At 46.6% G+C, this 25851-nt stretch overlaps 3 protein-coding genes across 5 annotated transcripts; 1 reads left to right on the forward strand and 2 right to left on the reverse strand.

Moving 5' to 3' along the window:
- The first annotated feature begins 2218 nt into the window (after nucleotides 1-2218).
- Nucleotides 2219-4625, forward strand: LOC117854596 (L-type lectin-domain containing receptor kinase IX.1). Its single transcript, XM_034736824.2, has one exon. The coding sequence runs from the start codon at nucleotides 2326-2328 to the stop codon at nucleotides 4354-4356; it is 2031 nt and encodes a 676-aa protein (XP_034592715.1). The 5' UTR covers nucleotides 2219-2325; the 3' UTR covers nucleotides 4357-4625.
- A 304-nt stretch (nucleotides 4626-4929) lies between these two features.
- LOC117854595 (helicase-like transcription factor CHR28) lies at nucleotides 4930-14467 on the reverse strand. Of its 3 annotated transcripts, none has more exons than XM_034736821.2 (13): nucleotides 14148-14467; nucleotides 12955-13024; nucleotides 12703-12855; nucleotides 12387-12596; nucleotides 11358-12298; nucleotides 10499-10570; nucleotides 10339-10416; nucleotides 9379-10264; nucleotides 7647-7777; nucleotides 7166-7387; nucleotides 6174-6731; nucleotides 5877-6086; nucleotides 4930-5356 (listed from the first exon to the last, which is right to left on the reverse strand). In XM_034736821.2, exons 1-13 carry the CDS (start codon nucleotides 14331-14333, stop codon nucleotides 5252-5254), a joined length of 3822 nt encoding a protein of 1273 aa, XP_034592712.1. In that variant the 5' UTR covers nucleotides 14334-14467; the 3' UTR covers nucleotides 4930-5251. The 3 variants fall into 3 exon arrangements, with proteins under 3 accessions (XP_034592712.1, XP_034592713.1, XP_034592714.1); XM_034736822.2 differs by having other exon boundaries at nucleotides 12703-12852; nucleotides 14148-14466; XM_034736823.2 differs by having other exon boundaries at nucleotides 12718-12855; nucleotides 14148-14465.
- Nucleotides 14468-21007: 6540 nt separating this feature from the next.
- LOC117855218 (uncharacterized) lies at nucleotides 21008-23319 on the reverse strand. Its single transcript, XM_034737521.2, has 2 exons — nucleotides 22928-23319; nucleotides 21008-22833 (listed from the first exon to the last, which is right to left on the reverse strand). Exon 2 carries the CDS (start codon nucleotides 22160-22162, stop codon nucleotides 21317-21319), a length of 846 nt encoding a protein of 281 aa, XP_034593412.1. The 5' UTR covers nucleotides 22163-22833; nucleotides 22928-23319; the 3' UTR covers nucleotides 21008-21316.
- Nucleotides 23320-25851: the final 2532 nt, after the last annotated feature.

A 25851-nucleotide genomic window follows, 5' to 3' on the forward strand; every position in this document is an offset into this window, starting at 1 on the left:
TCTAATGGGGGTAAAAGATTAATTCCTCAATCTAGGAAGGTTTCAAACTAGTTAGCTGCAACCAAATTAGATTTTGGGAAGATAAATGGTTAGTACCCAAAAGCTTTGTTTAATATAGTACGAAAAAAGCATGCAACTATGGCGGAGGTACTTGGTTCGAACCTACTCAATGTCTCCTTTCATAGAGCTATAGTTGGGAATAAGTTAATTGAGTGGTATAGTCTTGTTGCACGACTTGCACGTATTAATATTAATGAGGGTTGTGTGGAACTTACAGAAGAACGGAGCTTTCACAATTAATTCAATGTATAGGTATCTTGTTAATAACGGTATTAAAGCTACGCAAGAAATTTGGCATACGAAAATTCCTCTTAAAATAAAAATTTTTATGTGGTATCTTAAAAGATGCGTGATTCTAACGAAAGACAACTTAGCGAATGGTAGTAAAACTTGTTGCTTCTGTAGCAAGCCAAAAACTATCCATCACCTGTTTTTTTATTGTCATTATGCAAAATTTCTATGGTGTGCAATACACATTGTGTTAGGTATACCTCCACCTGAAAGCACAGAACATCTTTTTAATAGCTGGTCTATGCAAGGGGTACAGCACAATTTAATGTTATTGATAGGAGCTGCAGGTATTTGTTGGACAATTTGACTCACAAGAATGAGACTGTGTTTAACTGTTGCAGACAAAAAACTTTTTTGCATGTTCTTTTCAGGGGGACACACTGGCTACGGTTATGAGCTCTGTTGCAGCATATTGATGACCGGAGGGAACAGTTTATCAAGACATGCCAACTTCTGGAGTCTAAGAACTATGCATTTCTTCGCATCCCATGGTTGGCCTTGCTTTTTGCGAATTGGTCAATAATATTAAACACAATGTGTTAAACTTTGAGTGTGCTTGTAATATTGGCGATTTTGAAGCCGGAATTATTTCCATTATTAAAAAAATTCATCTTCCATATCGTGTTTATCCTTGTGGACGAACCGCGTGTCCATCTACGGCAACGCGTGAATGACCGCCCCGTGGCCCAACCTCACGGTGAGGCACGCCATGCCCATCCTCATCTAGGAGACTTCCGATCGACCGCGAGGGCGTTGCACGAAAGCAAGGCAAGCGCCGTCGCACGAGCTCCGCGCTGTGCCACTGCAAGTCCGCCCTGCTCGGCCTGCACGAGACGCTGAGCTCGGTTTGGAGTTTGGACCCCGCAGATCCTCCCGCGGTCGTGCGTGCGGTCCAGCTCGGTTTCATTTTCGCCACTTCTGGGCTGTTCCATCCTCAGTTCTCGCTGTTTCCAAAAATGCCTCGATGAAGCTGTTTCGAATCTTTTGCTCCGTTTGAACTTTGAATCGCAACTCCTCCGTATATAAATGAGAAATTTGCTGTATCAGCACTTCGAACCGCTTCACATATTTGACAATAAAAATATTTATTTCGCAAATTTGACACTCAAAACTTAGGTTGATTGATTTTCTGACATTCTTTCTCTTTTTAATTTATTTTCTTTATTTTTCATTATTTTTGGCATATCAAACAACACATGTACCCTTGCCTGCAGTGTTATTTATCTATGTTGCCTTTTCTTTTTCTTCCTATTAACGCTCGTTCTTTTCCACCATTGCTTGCCCTGCGCCGCCATCTTCTCCCCCTTTAGATTTCCTCATGCATCCTTGAGAGCGAGCAATTGTGCAAACTATATAGCGTGACCTGTATGTATAAATAATGTGTGAACCCTGCTATTTGGATGTATATCAACTATGAACTTTGGACGTTTTGTGTTGCTCTAAGTAGTAATATTTGTGCCAAAATATATTGTGGCATGCCACTTAGTGTGGCTGCGAAGTTCATGCGGAAATACATCATGAAATGTTGTTCAACTAAAGTAAAAAGAAGGAAGTGTGTCTTGTATAGTTCAAAGGCTAAGATGGTCATTTTAGGTAGCCAGCATAGCAAAAAGAAAAGGGAACATATGTAAAAAGTCAAAAATGTAAGGGAATCTAGCAACCTTATATTTTAAATGTCGAATATGCGAAGCAAATGTTTCGAATGTCAAATTATGCGAAATCACACGTTAGAATGTCAATAGAACAAATTTCTCTACATAAATTTGGTTGTCATCCCATCAGAAACAAATGTACTACAGTAAACACTTGAGATTGACTTTGATCCTAGCTCCACAGTCCAGTTCACTAGACAGCTCTCTATACGCCAGCTCACGACGTCGACGCCTTTCCATTGGTGGTCAACACACCCATTGACACTAGTAGTCCCCATTTCCTTCCTCCCTCCGGCCTCCGCCTCCAGTATTCCAGTCCCCCATGGGGATCTCCGCCGTCGGGGCCGGGGCCGCCGCCCTGCTCGCGCTGCTGCTGCTGCCGCCGCCCCCCGCGGCACCCTTCTCCTTCACGTACAACTTCACCTCCCCATCGGACACGCCGCCGCCCGGGATCGCCTTCCAGGGGGACGCCTTCTACAACAAGGCCATCCGCCTCACCCGCGACGAGCGCCTGGGGCCCATCACCAGCAGCGCCGGCCGCGCCTTCTACTCCCGCGCCGTCCCGCTCGCCGACCCAGTCACCCGCCGCCCGGCCTCCTTCGCCACCGCCTTCGCCTTCTCCATCGCCGCCCCCGACCCGGCCGCCGCCTCGGGCGACGGGCTCGCCTTCTTCCTCTCCCCGTTCCCCTCCGCGCTCCCGGGCTCCTCCGCCGGGGGCCTCCTCGGCCTCTTCAACTCCTCCGCGCCCCGCGCGGGCCCGCTCGTTGCCGTCGAGTTCGACACCTACAAGAACGAGTGGGACCCCAGCGGCGACCACGTCGGCGTCGATCTCGGCGGGATCGTCTCCGCCGCCACCGCCGACTGGCCCACCAGCATGAAGGACGGCCGCACGGCGCACGCGCGCGTCGCCTACGACGGCGCCGCGAAGAACCTCACCGTCGCTCTCTCCTACGGCGCCGCGCGGCCCAACGCCACGGGCGACGTTCTGCTCTGGTACGCCGTCGATCTGAGGGAGCACCTCCCCGACTCCGTCGCCGTCGGCTTCTCGGCCGCCACGGGCGAGGCCGCGGAGCTGCACCAGGTGCTCTACTGGGAGTTCACCTCCACCATCGACCCCAAGAAGGAGACGGTGATCCTGTGGGTGGTGCTAGGACTATGCTGTTTGCTCCTCGTCCTCGTCGGCGCGGGCGTCGTCTGGTTCGTGAGGCAGTGGAGGAAGGCCGGAGAACTCGACGACGGCGACATCGAGGTCGACGACGTGATGGGAGGCGAGTACGATGAGCTGGCCGACGAGTTTGTCGTCGAGAGCGGCCCGAGAAGGTTCCGGTACGCCGAACTGGCGGCGGCGACGAGGAACTTCGCCGAGGACCGGAAGCTCGGGCAGGGCGGGTTCGGCGCCGTGTACCGGGGCTTCTTGAGGGATCTCGGCCTGGATGTGGCCATCAAGAGGGTGTCCAAGGGCTCGACGCAGGGGCGCAAGGAGTACGCCGCCGAGGTGCGCATCATCAGCCAGCTGCGCCACCGTCACCTCGTCCGCCTCGTCGGCTGGTGCCACGAGCACCGCGGCGACTTCCTGCTGGTGTACGAGCTCATGCCCAACGGCAGCGTCGACCACCACCTCTACGGCAAGGGCGCGCCCCTCGCCTGGCCGGCGCGGTACGACGTCGCACTGGGCCTCACGTCGGCGGTGCTCTACCTCCACGAAGAGTGCGCGCAGTGCGTCGTCCACCGCGACATCAAGCCGAGCAACGTCATGCTGGACGCCACCTTCAGCGCCAAGCTCGGGGACTTCGGCCTCGCCAAGCTCGTCGAGCACGGCAGCCAGCCGTACACCACCGCCCTGGCCGGCACGCTGGGCTACCTGGCGCCGGAGTGCGTGATGACCGGCAAGGCGAGCCGGGAGTCGGACGTGTACAGCTTCGGCGTCGTGGCGTTGGAGATCGCGTGCGGCCGACGGCCGGCGGAGCTCAGCGAGGAGCCGAGCAAGGCGAGGCTGGTGCCATGGGTGTGGGAGCTCTATGGCAAGAACGCCCTTCTTGAAGCAGCAGACTGGAGGCTGAAGGGGCAGTTTGACGAGAAGCAGATGGAGCGCCTGATGGTTGTAGGATTGTGGTGCGCTCATCCTGACTACGCGCATAGACCAAGCATCAGGCAGGCCCTGAACGTGCTTAAATTCGAGGCGCCATTGCCGGTGCTGCCGCCGAAGATGCCGGTGCCGACGTACTTCCCAGTGCCTGAATTGGTTTCTCCGATTTCTGTTGGAGGTGCGTCGAGCACCGAGGATGCAGGTATTAGTGATTATGGATCCTCAGGTAAAGGTTCATCGGTCAGGGACAGGCTGCTGGATACTTGATGAAGTTTTCTCATGTAAAGGTTCATCGGTCAGGGATAGGCTGCTGGATTCTTCATGAAGTTTTTTTTTTCTTTACTGGACTTCCCAAAAAAGATTTTGTTGACCTCAAAAGGAAAAGGTTTTTGAAACTGATATGCTACTTGGAGTTTTGTACTACACATATTCAGTTGTATATAGCATCGAAATGTATTTGATTCGATTGTAGGTGACAAAACAAGAGCCCTGTGTTCCGCTTCATATGCAGAAGTTTGGTTTTGTTACGAGACAGTCGCAGTGCAAGTTCAAAATTGCCGCAAAACATGTTGGCCAATCTACGCACAAGGATGAGCGTTTTTCTGCATACGCAAAATAGAAAGTTCTTTCTGTATATGACTTCAAAAAATAAAGTTCAAATTGCTGCGCTGATGAGAACACTGAAATATCCATGATAGGAGTGCACAGAGAGATAAGGATTAAAAAAATGCGACCATTGAGAACACGTTCTCCATAGATATAGAATTGATAACAAGTCAAACGGTTTGTTGGCAATCAACCGAACTGTTGGCACACGCTGAAGCCCGCATCAGTCACCAATGGAAAATATGTACAAATATCATGTTAGCTGATGATTGTCATTGTTATCTTCATGATATTTTCAACAGGCACTATTGCAGCTATCTGAAGAATTCACCTGGTTCAGTATCTTACAGCTTCAAGTGCGAAAAGAATTGGATGATCTAACCACCACAATGCCACCTTCAGAACTACAAAATCTCTACAAACTGTACAAACTACAAGCACTAATAGGTAATAACCCCTAAATGAAAACTATTTGTTATTTGTTTTGAGAGATATTTTATCTATCACTGTCTACACCATCCAATGAGCAAAACTGTTTTCACTCTCAGGAGCAATGCTAAACCATAAACAGATAATTCAGATCTTCGACGGTCAATCGAGTCTGGCGGGAACCAGATCTGTCTTCCCCAAACGCAGAAGCAACCATCTCCCGCTTTTTCTCCTGAGACATGTACAGCTTAGTTAACCATCAAGACAGTAGGTTATATAAGTGATTATTGACAACTAAAGTGCCAACAAATAATAGTTTATATTTGTAGGACCAAAAATACTATGCAGATTTTGCCAATTCATGGAACTCCAGTGAATGGTATACATGACAAAATAAGCATACTGGTTCACAGTTTTGAAAAATCAAATAGCTTTGTTAATTGTTTCAGGCCTACACTTTTTCTGTATTCTGAATCATTGTTTCCAGGAAAATAATTCGCCGTTAATGAAACAAACCTGCTTGTTCCCTAAAATCAGTAGCGGATGAACTTAAAAGGACCTGCTAAAAGGGCTTATTATAATTTTCCTACTACTCTATCAATATACAAGGAGGGCCTGAACACCAGGCCTGCCTCAGCCTATTTCAGGAGGTATTTGGATAAGATTCTTGCCATAATCCAAACTGAAACTCAATACCTACTCATGGATGAAGATGCAGAAGATTCAAAGACAATAAAAGCTTCAAAACCTACCTGGAGAGCCAGAATACGATCTTCAACAGTGTCTTTTATTGTTAATCGTGATACCGTGACAGGCCGCGTTTGGCCAATACGGTGTGCTCTATCCACCGCTTGGTCTTCTGTGGTTGGGTTCCACCAAAGATCTAGCATAAGCACGTGGCAGGCAGCAACCATGTTCAGACCAAGACTTGCAGCTTTGAGTGACATGATCATCACAGTAACCTGACAGTAGTAGAAGTTAAAAAACATAATTCATATACTTGAAAACATAATGTATGTGGATTTGCCAAAAAGCTATAAAATGCAAACCTCTGGAACCGTATTGAAGTCTTTCACAGCTTTATCCCGTGCAGCAACAGACATTGTTCCATCAAGCCTTCGATATGTCACATGAGAAGCTTTCAAATGAACTTCAAGCAAATCTAGCATTCTAGTCCATTGAGAGAAAACAATTGCCTTCTCCGTTAACTTGGTGTTTGTTTGTTCCAAAGGACCCTTTCCATCAAACTTTTCAGAGGCTAGCCCGATCGAATTTTTGCTATTGATCATTTGGGTAGGGTCTATTTTGGGCAATGAAAGAAGAATATCTAGTGCAGCCCTCACTTTTGAAGATGCATAGGATGAATCTGTCCCAGGACGCTTTTCAGCATGTACCATTTCCATACGAGTATCGTTAGACTTGAAATTGCAGGTTAATCTACTCAGAGAGCATTCAAGGGTGTCTCTGGAGAATAGTGAAGTTGTATTTAGTCGGACTCTGCAATTCGACACTGGGCATACGCTGTCATCGCCAGTGAGTTGCTCCAGTATGCACTGGTTGCAAAAAACATGACCACATATAGTGACAACAGCATCTTCTGGTGCATCCTGCAAAACTCATATTTGTTAAAAAAAAACATTATGTTATTTCCTGAGCTTAAGTTTCTCTGGTTCCGTTCAAGCTAGTTGACAATTAGAAAACCCAGTTGCATTGACAGAAATGCAAACTGTAACTAAGATAAACGTTAACTGCAAGATATCTGTCACAACCCAACCACCAGACCAGCAACACACTAATAATTATTTTTATCAGATACACAAGCTAGACTTTCTGAAATTTTACTTCACACGGTAATTATAGTCCTCCAAGTATATTTTCCAATAAAAACTCAATTATGCAAACTTAGTTTCAAATAAAGGACACTCCAGAGCATGAACGCAAATGGTAGCATCAGATACAGTACATACTACAGAACAAGGTGCATATGGAAAGATAACACACAATGGGAAGTTTCCATGAAGAGAGAGACGAATTCACTTACATTGCAGAGAGCGCATATTGCAGAACAAGATTGCAAGCAAATAAGTAATTGTTGCTGCCTTTCCATGGGAAGTTTCTTGGCCATCTCCAATGAAGACATCCAGTTAGAAGTAGATTCATGGCCTCTAACTAGGTGAGGGTGATCACATGCCTGTCTGAGCCGTAAAAGCATCAATAATATGTTGACATAATTTTGCCTTACAGTACCGGCAGCTGCATATTCCTGCAAATCAATTGTAGTTAGCATAGTCTTCTAATATTTGCAAAGGAAACGTGAAAGCATCAATATCAACTGTTGCAAAAGGATCTGTATCATTTAATCATAATTCAACATGACTAGAGAATACCAATCATAACTGCAAACATTCAACTAATTGATTTATCTTTCATCATGCAAAAAAACCATGTATCTAAATAGAGCCAAAGAACAAGCTGAGTGACAAAACAGTATTGAGAACTGTTAATCAGTATTGAGAACTGACCTTGAACTGTTCTCGCGATTCAACTTCTAAAGTGTTATAAAAATTACGCTCTTCGCTAGTGAAGTCCACCGTCTTAAGTGAAACGGTTTTCGGTGGTAAGGATATGATTGGTTTCCCATCAAGCATGGTTGCTACAAGATGATAGATCAGAAACCATAAATCAATGGATAAACAAATCATAATACTAGAGATAAAGAAATATAATGTTAAATACTAATTGGAGAACTACAAGTGGCACCAAGCCAACTGAGTTAAAGTAGAGAATGTTTGCCTTCAAAAGAATAAAAAAATAAGATGGAGAATATTGTTTTAAAAAAATTAATTGCCCTACATTGCAATTTGTAGCACTGGAAAAGCACTAGCAGATAAGAATGTATGTGTTCGGTTAAGCTTAGACTTCCTCAACAAGTGCACTGTCCTACCAACAGTTAACTTTCAAGGTTGATCGGAACTGGCCAAAAAAAAAAAGCCAAGCTAAATATACAGACATACAGGTATGCACAATGAGGAATTTTTCTATAGGATGTGAAAATGTATTATGTCAACAAGTCCACCTCTGCTACACAGACAGGCAGAACTGCACTATAAGCCCACAAACTAGTTCATTATGTGTGACAAGTTGCCTAATTTTGATTATGTAAACTATATGCATTATACATTTTTGTGCACCCATCAAATTTTATCTTGATTCGAGACACTGTACTATTCGCTTTTCCTTCAAAAAGCCCATTCGTGCTCTAAAAGTTTTCCAATTTGGCCCTTCCAATTGAATATAGGCATGAGTGTTAAATTTTAAGACAAGGATTTTCAGTTGATAATCAACACATTTAAGTAATTACTACATGGGAGTAATATTCCCTGGAACAAAAAATCCTACAACACCACCAGTTCGTCAAAATTGTGTGCATGCAACAATCCCTAACATTTCATTGTAATAGAAAATTATCTCTAAAAACAAATAATAGTTTAACATTCTGTCCTTAGCGCTCCACATTGGCAAAAGTTTATTAGTTTCTCTAATTCGTTAACCATATGCAGTTTATTAGACATTTTTAACAAATATTCTAGACATTGAGTAGAAATAAGCTTTAAAGGACTCTTCAATAAAAACTGAAATTGAAGGTTTTAACTGCAGAAAGCTAAAGAAAACATAATTGTACTTTAGGCATTAATCTCAAAAATAAAATAGTTTGTTTAATAGTGCTGTTTTGCCTACTAATATGGATGAAAATATATTAGTTACTAACAAACTAACAAAGTCCACAAATATAGCCTAATGTTATCAAAATAGCACTGATGCATAATTGAAACAAATCAGAGTGGAGACAAAATATGCAGACTACGCAAAATAAAGTTGCAGCTGACCATTAAAGGCAGGAATAAAGGATATTTTACTTTTTCTATAAACAACAGGATCTTGCTGGCAGCACAAACACGCATTTGTAAAGAGGAAACTAAATGCCAGCCCCATCAATGATACCACGATGAGTACATGTAATCACACAGCTCATGCTTAAACCACTAATCGATGATTGATTGTTATTCTGCTGAACATCTCCCAAGAGATTTGATGCATATTGATTAAGCTCCACATAAATACAATATGATAACTACTGAAACCAGATTTAGCATGACAGCTATTCCGCAAATTTTAAGCAACAAAAAATGGCCTTGGACAAAGTGATAGCATGTGGTTAAGCATCAGTAGGGCAACAGTGACCTATTTACTGACCTTTAGTCCGGCGTAGCATTACCGTCTTCAAAACAAGCTGAAGCTTCTTGTAACCATTAGTTGGGTTCCGACTGATAGGAATCTTTATCATAGAGCAAAATTGCTTGTACACAGCATAGGGGTCATATCTTAGAAATCTAAAATAGCTATAGAGATCCTCCACGGCATTCTGTATAGGCGTCCCAGACAAACACCATCTTCTTTTGGCTCGCAAACCCCAGCAAGCCCTGGCAACCTGAGTTCGGTAATTTTTAATACTTTGTGCTTCATCAAGAATAACCCTAAACCAAGCAACTTTTGCAAGAGGTTTTTCAGGCAAGCTACTCTCTGCAGCACTTTTATTTTTCATTTTCTTAGAAGATGGTGGCTTCCTCTTTTTGCTGCCTGAAGAGGACACAGGAGCACCATATCTGTCAGGCTTCCCCTTCTCTTCATCATCACTATCAGGATTTGATTGTTTTGGTACTTCCATGCTTACTATAGAATATGTAGTTAGCACAACATCATATTTGGTGAGCTCATCAGGATCCTTCGTGCGGTTGCTACCATGATATATTAAAAAAGACAGATTAGCTTTGCTTGTAACTTTGTTCTTCAGTTCTCCTGCCCACTGTCGCAGAACACTTGTTGGGCAAACAACCAAAGTACCAGCAGCTGGCCTTGTCTTAACCGCTACAATAGGATTTTCTTGCTTCACTGTGTTACTTGTCAATTCAGAGCTGCAAGTCTGCATCTGCTTTTTCAAATTAGGTTCAGCACAATCATCCTCATCGTCATCGTCTAGAGTTACAGCTTCGCATGGCTCTTTCTTAATAGTAGATGACTGTGGCACTGGTGGCCGTTCAGTCAGAATCAGTGATATGGCTGATACAGTTTTACCCAGGCCCTGAAAAGTACCAAATGCCTCTAAGACACAATCGATCATTTTGCTGACCAACAGGTGAGAAAAAACTATTATACCTGATCATCTGCAAGAATTCCACCAGAGCAATGCGGACTACTCGTCTCCTTTTGTACCATCCAAGACAAGGCAATTTTCTGTACGAAGTAATAGCAGTTACTCAAGAATTGGTAATGGTATTTTTAATAAAATTACACAACAATTAGCTACAAGGCAAACCTGATGCCTCAATAAAGGAACTGCCAAAACCCCATCAGGTGGATTAGCCTCCAATTTTGGCTGTGAAATATCCTGCAAATCACCAAAATTGTCAGGTGTGCGCTGAAGAAGCAGAAGAAAGATAACCCTAATAAAATTCAATGTGCAGTTACTTTTTCTTTTTTAGCAATAAAGAAGCCAATGTTCAATAGACTGTAGAAAAAATAAGCACCTGGAACTAGAAATAGAAAATGAGTGTGACCATATGCCTACTGAATGGATTGAAGACGAAACTCATACTTAAGGAAAAACAACTTGCATTACCAGCTTTTGATAAAGCAACAAACCAAACATTCTGGAGGCAGTTTATAATGTCAGGGAACATTGGGTTAGAAAGGTCAAGAACCCAGCTTATGACAGTTCAAGGGAATAAAGATATGCGAGCACTATCACATCATGAAAAGATAAAGACTTACTAGCCCAAGAAAACTCAACAATAGCAAGTTGAGATACACTGAAATATGGTGCTTTAAAAAAATTCACGACACTACCTTTTCAAGGTATCTTAAAAAGGAAGCGCTCATTCACTCAATACAAAAAAGAAAATAATCAGGTATAAATTGGTTCTAGGAACCAAACTAAAGCATGAAACACTATGCTATTGAAAAGGTCAAACAACATCAACAAAATGATGTTACTCAACCGAGATTTTGCATTTCATTTTCCACATACAATTTTACTAATGTTCATTTATTATATATCAGAAATTCACAATCCAGCAACTGAGACACAGAAAATGTTAGCAGCAGCCTTATTACTAGGAGAATGCTAAACATGAGCATGGAAAGTAAGCAAGCATCAGTTCAGAGGATTATATGACCTGCAATGCAAGCCGCAGAGTGATTCTTTCATCATGTGGCTTGTATCTCATCCCAGGATGAATGGGATTACTATACATATGTTGCTGAAAACTATGATGGAACTTGCCCTGGATTGGCAATCGGGGATCAGAAGCAGGATTCCTATTACCCTCAAGCACACATAAATCAGAAGCCCCATTGATACTGAAGCAGCCTCTTGATGAATTGCCCTGAATAGAGGAACTGTTGCTTCTATAATCGTATTGTTTCTGCAATACCGGAGGTTTTTGATATCCTATGTTCTTAAACGGATGTTGGTTATTGAAAGGGATAAACTTGGACTTGGAGTCTAGCAACTGTTTTGATATGTGACCTAAGTATTTATCAGCATCCTCTGTGGTGGAGTTTCTGCTAGAGGGTACTGGAGAAGAGTCAGTGCTAGACTCACTCTTGAAACAAATATCTTCAGACTGGTTCTGTTCACATGATATCGACTCTGGCGAGGATACATCCATGTAAAAATCTGATAAAGATGTATCATCGCAATATTGATCCGGAGAGCCCATCTGCATCGAATCACTTTCACATATATTCTGTGGGAACTGCTCCATCTCATATTGCTCATTGTTTTGTGAAAAATCCTGTGGCAAATCATGCAGAGATCTTTCACCAACCATATCAACAGAAACATAATCTGGATGAGGATATTGTCCACACTCCCCCTGTTGATGTTCTTCCTGCATAGTAAGGCAACTACTGTTGCCATTGCGAATGCTTTCAGTTGTCTCACCCATGTTCAACTCAGTGCAAGAAATATCAGGAACATCTGCATTGTGGGTAAGAGAAAACATGGCCATGGAAGTGAAATGGTCACCATCCTGACTATTATTAGGAACATCTGTACTCTCCCATTGAATTTCACTCAAAGCTGACTGCTCTCTGGATATACCACCTGAAAAATCTGTAGCAGATAATAAATGATTAATTAATGCTTCCTTTATGGTACTGATAGTGTAAAATGAGTATGTCACGAGAGGAAAATGACATACAAGTATTCATTTGTGTCTCCATGCCTTCTGTATTGTTCTCTACTTGGAGTTCTATTTGATCAGAGCAAATTGTTTGCTGTTCAAGGTATGAACCATTTGAGAGACCATCATGAGGGTGGACAGTTGCTTCTTCAAAATTAGCATGGTTTGATGCATCCCTTGGAAAATGTTGATTGTCCAAGTTGTAAGTTCCTGGTTGGTTCTGTAAATCTGCAAAGCAATAATAAAAAAATGTTTGTAAGTTACCAGATAAATATTAGGTGATGATGACAAAGTTAACAATGAGCAACAAAACTCAGTTTCAAACGAAAGCCACCTTTCCATTTCTCACCATTGATAAACAAACCATAACGGCTAGCCTCTGAATGATCAAATTTTTGCTCGAGCTCCATGTTAGCTTCCATCTGGCACTCTGAAGGGTCCACATGCGAGTAGTTTGACCAATATTCTACGTTCTCAAGCATTTCTGCTGATCTCACAAAATAACAAGATTACAGATCAACAATCATAAAGAAGGAAATTTTTGCATCCTGCAAAATCATGTGTTAAAATGGCCAGTTCAATGTACCTTCATGGCTTTGGAATAAATCTTCGGAACCATTGGTGTTGGCAGCCATCTCCAAACAACCTTGATTGACCTGCATCCAGAAACATAAGAAATGCAAGAGCCTAAAGTTAGACAATAGACTCAAAACACGATCGAGAATATTATATGTTACATGTATGCTATCTTTATCACAACGTTTACTGCACAAACAGTCTAGAGGTGGAATACCCTAGATACGATTCACTGCTTCCTTAACCCAAAAAGATGGAGCAATTTTGATAAAACAAAAAAAAGGAATGCAAGAACAAAATCACTTGGCACTTGTTGATCCTTTTCAGCTCAAATCTCAGTAGAAAAACAAGGCCATTAGGTTTCAACATAGGAATATCACTATTTCAAGTTGAATCAGGCATCCAAAGACTTGAAACTGTCAAATATAAGCAAATTATGCTACAGGTTTCATGCAAAGCATCTAAGCTTCAAGCATCACGACGCCCATCACTACTGCCACAATGGCACCACTATTGACCACAACTGGCACTTCACCTGAGATCCACCCAACACCACTCTTGCAACCCCATCACAACATAAACTTAGCTGCCAGCTCCCCCCACTACCGTAACTATAGCTAACCCTGAACCACTGACTGGCAAGCACCATTGCCCATAGCTTACAGCACCACTACCCATCGGCCATCCAAATATGCCAAGAGAGGGAAGCACAAGAACATCTTCATGTCGAGTGTTCACAAACAAGGGCACTGTACAATAAACTGAGAAGCAACCATGCTCAGGTGGTTTCCATTTCCCCCAACAACATAGCATTCCCATAGCTATCGTCTCCAGAAGAACATTTACTAGCAGAACAAGCGTGTAAAATCCGGAAAATCCAGCAAGTGCTAAGCAAAAACAAACAGCACGCGCTAAATTTAAAGGTCCGCACTAATCCCTTAGCTCGATCGCACCTGGCTCCGCAGCTCATCGACCCCTCGACCCGGCAGAAGCACAACATATTCCAAAAGGTACAGCATCTAGTAAGCCCCAGATCATCCAAAATCGCCAAGCCGGGAGCAAAAATTCCGCCAAATATCCGACGAATTCGGCCTCCGCGCAACCCAAAACCCTACCCTGAACGCAGCCCCACCCCGCCAAATCCGATCCGACATCGCGAAATCCAGCGCAAAGCGAATTAGGGCACGGCGAGAGGCAACTCACCCCGGGATGCTGCTGGTCCTCCTCCTCCTCCCCGCCCTGCTCGGGCGGCGCGGGCTCGGTCTCGAGGAAGGCCATGAAGTCGCCGAGGGGCATGGACAGGTTGTCCTCCGCGCCGCCGACGGCGACACCGCCAGCGCCGGCGGGGGCATCGAAGCCATCGTAACCGACCGCCGGTTCCTCCGCCATCACCCGCGGCGCGATTCGACCATACGATTCGCGGGGCGGGGCGGGCGCCTTGCCTTCTCCGGACGAGCGAAACCCCTTTTCCAACCGGCGCGGGCGGGCGGGCGGGCGGGCGGCTGTGGTGGTGTCGCGGTGAGGGGGCTAAGAAGAAGATGGCATCCGCGTCGAAACCAAACCGAAGTGGTCGAAGGGGAAAAATTCGCTTGGGGGTGGGGATTTAAAAAAAGGGGACTTCCGAATGGCCGAACTGGAATCGGAATCGTTATTTCTGGAGGCGGGCCGCCGGGCCAGCCGGCCAGGGGTGACATGGGGTGGGTGGTTTCGCGGCGGTGATCGCGCATGTGCTCACGACCGCGGTGGAGTCGGGACGGTTGGCTCTTTTTTGATCCGGTGGTGCTCGGGGCGGACCCGTCCATGTTCCGAGTCGTGGTACGGGCGCGTGCGCTACACGTACACGTACCCGTTGGGGTAACGGCCCTTTTGCAAGGTAGACCCTGCAAAATAGGGGTTTGCTCATAACAATGTTGTGTTTGGGCCCTCAGGGACCAGGAAATATTGGTTCGGTCAAACATGGTTATCGTTTTGAAATGAAAAAGTCAACATCTTTGTTTTTGACGTATCAGGACAGGTTTCAGTGCATAGTAATCCTGGCATATTGGTACGTAGCGTTGCTACACGTTGAAAAAGATCTATATAGGTCTATCGGACAAATAAAGATGAAAATGCGACTGAGACCATAAAATAGATTGGGGTAAGTCGAGCACAAATTTGTTCACTTGGTTAAACAGAAATGTTGAATGGACCTTTTTCCTTTTGTTGTTAGAGACCCTCTAGCATGATGAGAAACATGTAAGACGAGCAGAGGTTCCGCCAAAAGAAACAGCAAGTGTAGATACTCCCTTCATCCCAAATTACTATTTATTTTAGTTTTTTTTAAATATATAGCTTTTGCTACATATCTAGACATATATACATCTAGATCCATATCAAAAGTTAGCTAAAATACTAATTTAGGACGGAGAGAGTATTTGCTAACAAAATGTAGTGCGGACAAATATAGTACCACATTGTCTTTATGTAATGAGATAGTATGCTATCAACTAAGCTTGGTGACAATGGTAAAAACTTAATTGCCTGATGAATTATAAATTTCTTCATCCGATGGATCAGCTTTGGGTCAAGCTCAAACTACTCCCTCCGTTCAAGAATATAGTTACATTTAGACCTTTTCAAAGTCAAACATTTTCAATTTTAACTGGAAATAAAGAAATAATTATAGAGACTAATAACATAAAAATAATGTTCATAGATTTATCATGGAGTCAACTATTATAATATTTACATTTTCTATTTGAGATAAATTATTTTTAGAGGTATTGATGGTCAAAGTTAAAAAGATTTGACTTTTGAAAGCTAAAAGTAGCTATGTTTTGAAACGGATGGAGTACATTCATTATGTTATCTTATTGTTGCTGTAGGCTCAAACAATCATTGTTTTCTTTCACAAAACACATTATATAAACATACATACATACAACATCCCTTGTGAACGTCTCCAAGAAGCTAGCTCGACACATTTATGAGATTAAGAAATCAGCATATGTATAGTATCTGTCTAATTGATTTAGAATTGTTGCATGGGGTCTCATGATGCACATCGGGAAAGTTGCGAAAGAGGTGATGGTTGGATTAACTAGAGTGAGCTTACCTTCTTGAGGTAGTAAATTTGAAGTGGTCAAAAGCTTGTTTTCACATATCTTAACAAGTGGCATTAACTCCTGTATTGTTGACTTTGTCAGCACGAGTGGGGTGCCAAGATGGTGGAAAGACATGGAGCTAACAATGCTGCCAAAAGTTGATGCAAGAATTCCCATTTTTCTCCTCATTTATGTTTATCGGGGCCATAAATGACTCCGCATAGTTCACTTTCAAACCATTTACAGGAGCAATGGAGCATCGCAACACATGACCCCCTACCACCAAACGGATAATTAGCCAAAAAAGAACCTAGTTCCACACTAAATAATCTGACCAACTAAACTGTGCTTATAGGTTGTAAACAATAACTACTTGGAACACAACCGTGATCTGGTCCGAATCCACTTGTGCTCGACGATACAAGGATGTATCAACATAAAAAACATGTACTCCCTCCGTTTGAAATTGTAGGTCGTTTTAGCTTTTCTAAGTTTGTAGATGTTTGTATGCACCTAAATATGTATACATACAATATATTTAAGTGCATACAAACGTGTATGAATCTAGAAAAATCAAAACGATCTACAATTTAGAACGGATGTAATATATAAAAAGCTAACCATGACTCTAAGTATGAATGGGTAGGGAGCCTTACCACGAATCCCCAAAGACTAGGGGTCAATTCCTATGACCATGACTTCTGGAAGTAGCACTGATCGTGTCACGTCGAACTTCGGAAGAGAAAAATGGTGATTTTTTAGCTGCAAGCTAGCAAAATAGCCACTTGTACGAGGAAACGAAAACTTAAGTCCGGTACATTACACAATACTCCATATTACTATATATTAGAAGTCTGGTAAGGCACCATTAGTCCGGTGATGCCTGCAAAGCAGCAAGATTCCTGCATAGGGTGACTCCATTTGCGTCGCCAGTTCGTCGATTGCCATGTGATCGTAGTTCGTAGGCACGGTCGCAGAGGTCCCGCTGGAGTAGGAATATATTTCGGCATCCGGCAGGGGGCTGCGCAGAAGAGCAGGAAAAAAGAAAACCGCAACCCTTTTGTTGCTCGTCGGCCTCCGTCGCAGTGCCGCGCGGCGCAGTGCGATCTGACGAGGAGCGCTCCCAGTCGCAGTTCCTGATTCGCGATTCTGATTCGTCGGCAGCTCAAGGACGTTGGGGGTTGGTGGAGGTTGGTTGCCTTGATTGCTCGCGGGTTTCCCTCCGCGTCACCGGAGCGCGCGGGGGCCGCGGGGCCGGTAAATTCCACGGAAATTTGGGGAGAACGCCCCACGGGCCACGGCGGCACGGCCCGCGGGAGGAAAAGTCCACGCGATGCACCGCCGTGTTCATACACTGGCACTGCAGAGGCTGGCTGGGGCTGGTTGCCTTTTCGGTGACAGAGCGAGACGGGCAGACGCTGCACCACAGAGAGGACAGAACATACCGTCAGAGAAGCAGCGCGTTCCTGCAGCTGCGGAGTACGATCGTACTCCAGCTTCGCTGCAAGCCCAGTCCAAGCAATGACGTGAAGCATCATCGACCTCGATGATCGATAGTAGCTGAGGTGGTGCAGCACATAAGGTGTTTGGATAGCAGGGGCTAAAGTTTAGCCCTGTCACATTGGATGTTCGGATGCTAATTAGGAGGATTAAATATGAGCTAATTATAAAACTAATAGCAGAACCCTGAGCTAAATTGCGAGACGAATCTATTAAACCTAATTAATCTATCATTAGCGAATGATTACTGTAGCACCACATTGTCAAATCATGGACTAATTAGGCTTAATAGATTCCTCTCGCGATTTAGCCTAGAGGTTGTGCAATTAGTTTTGTAATTAGTCTATATTTAATACTCCTAATTAGTGTCCAAACATCCGATGTGACAGGGGCTAAAATTTAGCCCATGCCTCCAAACACCACCTAAATACTCTAAAGGAAACGGAAATTACCTCTCGCGTCTCGTCAGTTGTTCATTTCAGTTACCTCGTTTCCGTTTCTTGGAAACTTCAAGGCAGCATGCTTCTGTTCCTGCCGGTTTCAAGCATTCGGTCGATTGATCGATTCTGCGTACTAGTTGGTGTTCAGTAGCGCAGGTCCCTTTCCGCTCGAGAAGTTGGGGGTTGACCTGACCGCAGATAATCCTTCTCCCTCGGGAAGGGGGATGAGGACGACAGTGACGACCAAGCCGACGAGAATACTTCGCTCTATTCCCTTCAATTTTCAGCCTTCAGCTTTTTAGCTGATTTATAAGTTCAGACGAACACGCAGACGAACGCGCCACTTGTTTCCATAGGCCACTAAAACAGTGTAAAGAACGAGTTAACGTCGCCGTCGGCGCGCACAAGTGTTCCGGCCGGCCGAGCCGTCTCGTCCGCCGCCCAATTTCCCGTTGCTTTCGGGCCCGCGTCAACGCTGCCTGCATCGTCTATTCATCTCCCTGTGAAAACTGAAAACGAGCCTGCTGCAGGGCACCGACACTCTCACCTGGAGAAAGAAAAAGGAGAGCGTTCCATGGACCATTGGCCATCTAGAAAGACTGAGGTCAAGTCATGCGTCTCCCCGCGTGCTCGCTGTGTTTCCGTCAGTTCTATACGCTGTCCGCGGGGGACCAGTTAAAAAGATCTTTTGGTTTGATATGTCACGGGAGGTAAAGAGGGGAACAGATACGAGTTTCCCAGGAAGCAGTGAAGCAGGATACGCGTTTCACCAATTGTGTGACATATACTGTACATTGCCAGGTAATTTTGTTTTCTTGGCTCGGTGAAGTTTCCAACCAATTCGCAGTTCTTGGTCTTGTAAGCTTGATTCGGACGTCTATCGTCTACAGTATATAAATTATAAATCGCAGATTACGCAAATAATAATAATATACGAGGCCAGGCGATCTTATTGGGCCATGATCCAACTCCACATGAGTGGGCCAAAAGGATATCAAAGCCCAGCCTTTCGACCAACAAAATTAGGATCAGAATTAAGCCCAACCTAAGCCCACTACCCCACATGCCTATCGTCTTTTCGATTAGCATTTGCAGTTTTGCTTGTCTCAAGACTTTGGAGGAGCGTCGGACGACGGACGCGGAACGCCCTATGCATGGATTCCAGTATTCCGCCGTCGCACCCGACGCCCAATGCCCAAGGAAGACAACGGCGCACTTCTTTTGAGGAAAGAATTTTAGGACGGGAGGTTCACGATTTCTCGATCTCCCACGGTCGCAAATCAGGGGACGCTGATTTGTACGCTTGGTCTTTGCCCTTTTGTCCATTGCTACCTGTTTTTGGTAATGTGGCTGGAGCTTTGTTGCGATCACTGGGCATGTGAAGCGAAGTCTCCAACACCACCAGAAGAAATCCACTCCCAGCGACCGCCAGCCACCGTTGACCATCTGCCCGGTGCGGCGCGACGCGGCGAAAACAAGCCCTCACCATGTGAACCGGCCGCTCCGTGCCGGCGGCTGTATCGTCTCGTCTGTCCGACTGTCCCGCACTAACAGCGACGCAGAGCCGAGAAGGTGTCAAGATGATAGCATGGCGCCGGGGCAGTCGTCACCAATCATCACGACGCACACCCACCCTGCTGGGTGTGATCACTGGTCACGCGGCCATCTTTCCCGTCTCATGATAGGACCAAACGGAGCGCCAAAACCCGCCCACAGCATTGCCATGCCAGCCGGGAAACTGTGTGCAGTTCTAGCAGGGAATGCTTGCTGGTGGTGGGCTACCGCCATGTGCCGTCAGGTACCTTATCGGCAAGGGGCGCAAGGCTGCAAGGCAGCAACTGCAAGTTGATGTTGAGATGTGAACCGACCGAGCCTTGCGCTTGTGCAACAAGCGGACACGCCAGGAAGAGACCAGTCGACGAGAGCTGTAGCGATCCGGTCGCCGGCCGACACGTCTGGACCGTCTGGTACTCTGCTCTCGTGGCCTTCACTCCCAAGCGAACGGAAGGTGCGGCGGCGGGCGACCCAAGCGAACAAAAGCGCGGGCGTTCTCGTGATCCAAGCCTCCTCGCGCGCGCTTCTTCTGCTCGTGCGGCGCCACCCGGCGGTCGTTCACGCCGCGCGCATGCGACCCTGCGGAGGATCCAGGCGCATCGCCCATTTTTAATGGGCGGCACACGCACATACCCCTCGGATGCGGGTCCGAGGCGGGGGAATGCGCAAGATCCGGTGATTCTTTGCCGTTGTCGGCGCGGATCTGATTCTTGGTGAATCTGCTGACGGGATCGTAAAGTGCCCGGACGTTCCTGATTTCTGAAATTAAACATTGGTGGGTGGCAACGTGGAATGGAGCAGCAAAGAGGGGGAAAGAATCCAATGCCTGGGCGATCAGCCGATCGCTGATCAGGCACATTGGATGCGGCGCTCGTCGGACCAGCGCGGCTTGTGGAAAATGACTCCAGGCAACGGGAGCAGAGGGGCGTCATTGAGATGCATGATTCTTCTAATTCGCGAGATGTTAGAGCAGCCGCAGTGCGGTAAAATGCCGATGCTTGGGTATTCTCTTTCCTATCCCAGCATCGCTTTTGACACTGCGGCGTGCGATGCTCAGTCAAAAATTTCTCAACCTGTTCGCTTTAGTTTATTCAGTCGACTTATCAGCCACCCAACAGTATTTTTCTCTCACAATAAATCAGTCGTTTCAGCTTTTCAGCCGGCTTATAAGCTGAAGCGAACGAAGCATGACACCGGCGCCAGTTCATTCCTCGATGCCCACTCTTTCCACATGAATAGAATAGTGCAGAGAGCAGATGATCTTGAGGCACAGCGAATAGTTTCTCTAGAGGGGCAGAGGGTGTATTTTATTTGTGGACGGGCCCCACGATTGGTTTACCACACTGCGACTAAAAACTGAGTTCAAGCATCGTTGTTGTTGCGTGTCGCTGAAATGACGTTCCAAGCCTCGACCACACTGTGCATGCTCTTACCTTATGTGAAATGGAGTAACAGACTACTACACTAGTGTGGAGCGGGATCAAGATTCAAGGGCAAGACATTCTGATTACTGGAACATCTCTGCAAAAATACGTTATGGACCCCAAAAGCGAAAGCACACCCAGCATTGGAGAAGCAATGCAGCTCCGCCAATTCCGATCGCGGCTCTGAAAAGTCAAAAGCTACTAGCATTTCCCCTGACAAAGTTAACGGAAGGTGGCACAGCGGCAGTAGAGCGTCTGAACCACCGTGCCCTACAACTAACTACTTCGCTGAGCTTAACATCTAAACTTTGATTAGCCCAAGGCTTTCGAAGGGAAATAGCGCGAGAATGCGAGATCACATCAGCAGGGGGCTAAAGAAAGATGAAACATTCCAATGACACGAGCGGGTTCTCCAACGACTCTTTCCCGTCGCCGTCACGGCCACCTTGGCCATCGCCGCCAGCGTTGGCGTCTGGAATGCTCTGCCCACTCGCCGTGGTGTCGACGTCGTCTTCCGGCTGCGAGGAAGGCGGCGGCGACTGCGGCGGGGAGACGGCGGGAGGTGGCGGCAGCTCCTGCGCGCGCCGCGGGGACACGCGGCCGGACGGCCTTGCCGGGACGGGCGGCTTCCGCTGCGCGGGCGCGGCTGGACTGGCGGCGCGACGGTGCTCCGACGACGGTCGCTTCGCCGCCGGCGACGGTGACCGCCTCACCGAGCGGTCCCGGGGCACGTGCCGCGGGGGCGGGGACGGCGACGCCCGCGCGCTGCGGGAGCGGACGCCGTAGGATGCCGCGACGGCGCGGTCGCGCCGCGCCGGCCCCAGATCGGCGGAGACCGGGCGCCTCCTGGCCGACGGCCTCCTCCCAGGCGACCGCTCCGGCCCGGCCAACGAGCTGGTCGCGACCGACGACTCCGACGCCGCCTCTGACCGCTCGTCGGTGGCGAGGGAGAGCGACACGCAGCTCCCGAGGTCGCTCACCGCGGCGTCGGCGCTGTACTCCTGCTCCTTGGCCTTCTTCACTCCTCGCTCCTCCGCGGCGGGGGCGACATTGGCGACGGGCTTGGGCTCGGCCCTCGGCTTAGCGCTCGGCGTCTCAGAGAGCACCTCCTTGACAGTCTCCTCCTCCGGCGACGGCGGGTCGCGGTCCTCGGGCTCGCACCGGCGCGCCCCGGGCGCGAGACGGTTCTTGCGCTTCTTGCTGAAGCAGCAACCCATGTCTTCTGGTGCCGCCGGCGCACTAGGCGGGCATCAAGGTGGTACTGACCGGCTGTGGTGGTGACCAGTGAAAGAGGAGTGGTGTTGGTGGCTGGGCCTGGAGGATGGGTTGTGGCCTTGAGGGGTGACTGGTGGGGCGATTGGCAGCCTGTACCTGGCCAGCACTGCATCTGTGGATGCACTTTGACCTTGGACGTGTTCGGTAGCCTGTGAAGCTTATGAGCCTGGCTCATCGGATGAAAAAAAAGCTGCACCGCGTGGAACGGAAAATTTGGTCGTTCCGCTCGAGTGGCAGGTAAGAAGCTGTGGTCACCACCCGTGAGCCTGTGAGCGAGTATTCTTTCCTAAATCTCTTTTCCCTGTGCTGCTGCTTCTTCCTAGCCGACGTGTGCCGTTCGCCCCTTCCCATCGCTGCCCCCTTGTCGAGCCACCCTGCCGGTCATCGCTGACCTCCGGTCCCGCGAGGTGCCCCAGTGCTACCCGCATCCACGGGGGCCTCAACCGTCGACGGCCGCCGGCCCGCCGCCGCGTTTATCATGCTACTGCCGTGCCCAAGGACGAGAAGTTGGTCGAGGCGGTCACGGTGCAGCCGGCGGACGAGTTGCGTAGGCTGCTGCCGAGTGATTGCGCCGGCTCCTGTTGCACCTGACATCGCCACCGCACTCTATTACCTGCATCAATACTCAAATCCAATCCCCAAAAATTAAATCAGAATTCACCGAGCCACAAATCGAGTTGCTCACCGTCAAAACCAAACTCACGCACAGCGAATCAAAGCCTTCAGCCATTCAATTCAAGATTGTCACTAAAAGAATCAAAGGGCCGCGAGATGAGGCGTGATGGTGTGGGCGGCGTGGTTCTTGACGGCGATGCCGTTCCTGACCGCGGGCGACCCGGGGAGGCCCTCTTCACCTTGCCGCGCTGCACCTCGCTTGCTCCTGCGGTGGCAAGGCTAGTCCTTCTTGCCTTCACCACCACCGTCTGGGGCTCCGGCCTCTGGACACAATCCAACTATTCACGATTTAAATCGAGACTGCTATAATCTCTAACTACTATCCACATTGTAAGAATCTTTGAAGCTACTTGGTTCCATGCCAGCAAATACCATGTTAAACTTGTGGCTGCCATGCCTACCGTGACTGTTGTTTGATTTCCAACACAAAATTTACCTGCCACATCTTTTATAGAGAGAGGACATCACCATAGGTGTAACGACAATAATTCATGATGCTAGCTTTGGCGCCGCAGGTGGTGTGGCAAATATGTGGGCTGGCTATCAAGCAGCCCCACCTATATCATATCCAACCAGATTAGAGGCTACTTGGTTACACGTCATGGTTTGTGGCTGTTGCAAAAACAAATGTTGTTGTTTGGTTGACAAGAAATACGTAGCGTGCCACAACAACACTTCAGAATGTTAGTTGATTTTGTCGCGACACCCATGGCATTGAATTTCACTGTCCAAGCTTCGCCACCGCCACAAGTGCTACATGGCGATCGATGGCAGACATTCAAACATGTTCCTATTAAAAAACTCAATCCATCGGGGAAGATATTGTTGTTTGAGAGGCAGAGAACAATCTTGATCACGGATCAAGACAATCTCTAAACCTTAAGGTCCTTTGGATTGAAGGAATTTTATGGGAATACTGTTCATAGGGAATGCTTCCTATCCTATCCTTTGGTTCGAGGGAAATGGGAATAGTATTCCATAGGAATTTACTTCTTTGTATACTGATTCCAAAGGAATTTTAACATCTACTCAAACCTCTTGGTAAAATTCCTATGCACGAGGAATAAGAAACTCAATGTTGTTGGTGCTAGTTAGAGCTCTTTCGGTATGGCTTGGGGGGCTTCAGCTTCGCAAACCTGAACGTGCTAGGCGATATTCATATGCTCTAATTATTAGGTTGGAGGCCTTCTCGTTAAAGGGATCTATAGACTTAGCTCTTTTTAGCTGCTTAGCTCCCTTCGAAATAAAGGATTCTGTAGCTACGGGGCATATGTGATCTCAATACTTGATGATGCTCGAAATAAAGGATTCTGTAGCTACGCACGGCACATGTGGTCGCAATGCTCGATCAGTGCGGGATGGATCTTTGAAATTCTGAACAATCAAATTCAAAAAAGTAAAAAAGAACAAGGGACTTAGGGGGCGTTTGGTTCCTTTGCTTATTTTTAAGCAAGTGTCACATCAATGTTTAGATACTAATTAGGAGTATTAAACGTAGGCTATTTACAAAACCCATTACATAAGTGGAGGCTAAACAGCGAGACGAACCTATTAAGCCTAATTAATCCATCATTAGCAAATGTTTACTGTAGCAACACATTGTCAAATCATGAACTAATTAGGCTTAATAGATTCGTCTCGCCGTTTAGCCTCCACTTATGTAATGGATTTTGTAAATAGTCTACGTTTAATACTCCTAATTAGTATCTAAACATTGATGTGACACCTGCTTAAAAATAAGCAAATGGAACCAAACCAGGCCTTAGTCGAAAGGCTTCGTCCTTGGGTAACAAATGGAGCTGTCTTTGACTGTGAAAACGCAAATCCAAGTGCTTATATTGTAGGTTGACCTTCGTACAATTGTAGGTTGCTTTGTATGTACCATTGTACATGCGACACACTGTCCGGATCTACGGTAACTAGTCTAGAAAAAGGCTATATGCAGTGCGGCCTACTAGCAGTCAACCGGTTCGTACGCTACGCTACCGGGTCGATCTGACGGTCGGTAGCCGGTGCACTGGTGCTGCGGTTGCAGCGCGTGCTCGTCCATGCCAGCGTCCCATCTCCTCCTGTGAGTCTCTGCCGGATAGCACGTGACGTTGACGTGTAAATAGACAAGTATCTCCTGCAGACTGCTGGCTGCTGCAAGCCTGCAACGCCAGGGGATATGACGGGGCTGCCCCTATTGGGCTATTCCGACTTTCCTTGGATGCTACTGCTACAGTACCTGCGTATGCCTCTGCTCGAGTGGGGGTCACGTGTGCCGATGCGCTTTGGTCCATCGGGGTGTTGGTTGGATCCATGTGCCAGACTTTAAGCACCCGTCCGCATTATGCGGATGTTTGATACTAATTAGGATTATTAAATATAATTTAATTATAAAATTAATTACGCAGATGGAGTCTAATTCGTAAGACGAATTTATTAAGTCTAAATAGTCTATGATTTGACAATGTGGTGCTAGATTCGTCTCGTGAATTAATCTAGAAGTTATGCAATTAGTTTTATAATTAGCTCATGTTTAATCCTCCAAATTAGCATGTGAACATCCGTCGTAACCCTCCTAAAGTTATCCAAACACCGCGTATTTACAGCGTCCGATTCTGCTGCATCTACTCCGTTTTTTCAGAAACGCTGCTGCGTCTACACGCCTGCCCTGCCTCGTCACTTCGTCAGCCAGGGTCGCAGCAAAGGCAAGGCACGCACCCTCGCAGGTCGCAGAGCCTGAGAAGTGAGAACCATGCAGTCATGGGCTCAATGCCGCCTGCCGGACCTTTTTGCTTGCTTGCTGTTGCGGATCAATTGGCTGTGCAAACACGCAACGGAGGGACAGGAGGGTATTCATTGCAAGGAAAGAAGAGAGAGAGAGTGTGTAGTATATACTTCTGCATAGTACAGTCCGTCCGTACGTTCATATCATCGCATGGCAGAGCTTATGTACGTTAATGCCAGCGAA

This window comes from Setaria viridis, chromosome 5 (genome assembly GCF_005286985.2).
Source record: "Setaria viridis chromosome 5, Setaria_viridis_v4.0, whole genome shotgun sequence".
NCBI lineage: Eukaryota > Viridiplantae > Streptophyta > Magnoliopsida > Poales > Poaceae > Setaria > Setaria viridis.

Bases quoted from the DNA above. Each gene is read 5' to 3' on its own strand.
- LOC117854596 (XM_034736824.2), top strand. From the start codon at position 2,326: ATGGGGATCTCCGCCGTCGGGGCCGGGGCCGCCGCCCTGCTCGCGCTG.
- LOC117854595 (XM_034736821.2), bottom strand. From the start codon at position 14,333: ATGGCGGAGGAACCGGCGGTCGGTTACGATGGCTTCGATGCCCCCGCC. The intron at 7,388-7,646 runs GTCAGTTCTCAA...ATTGATTTGCAG, and splicing joins AATCGCGAGAACAGTTCAAG to GAATATGCAGCTGCCGGTAC. The intron at 6,732-7,165 runs GTAAGTGAATTC...TGAGTTTTGCAG, and splicing joins CAATATGCGCTCTCTGCAAT to GATGCACCAGAAGATGCTGT.
- LOC117855218 (XM_034737521.2), bottom strand. From the start codon at position 22,162: ATGGGTTGCTGCTTCAGCAAGAAGCGCAAGAACCGTCTCGCGCCCGGG.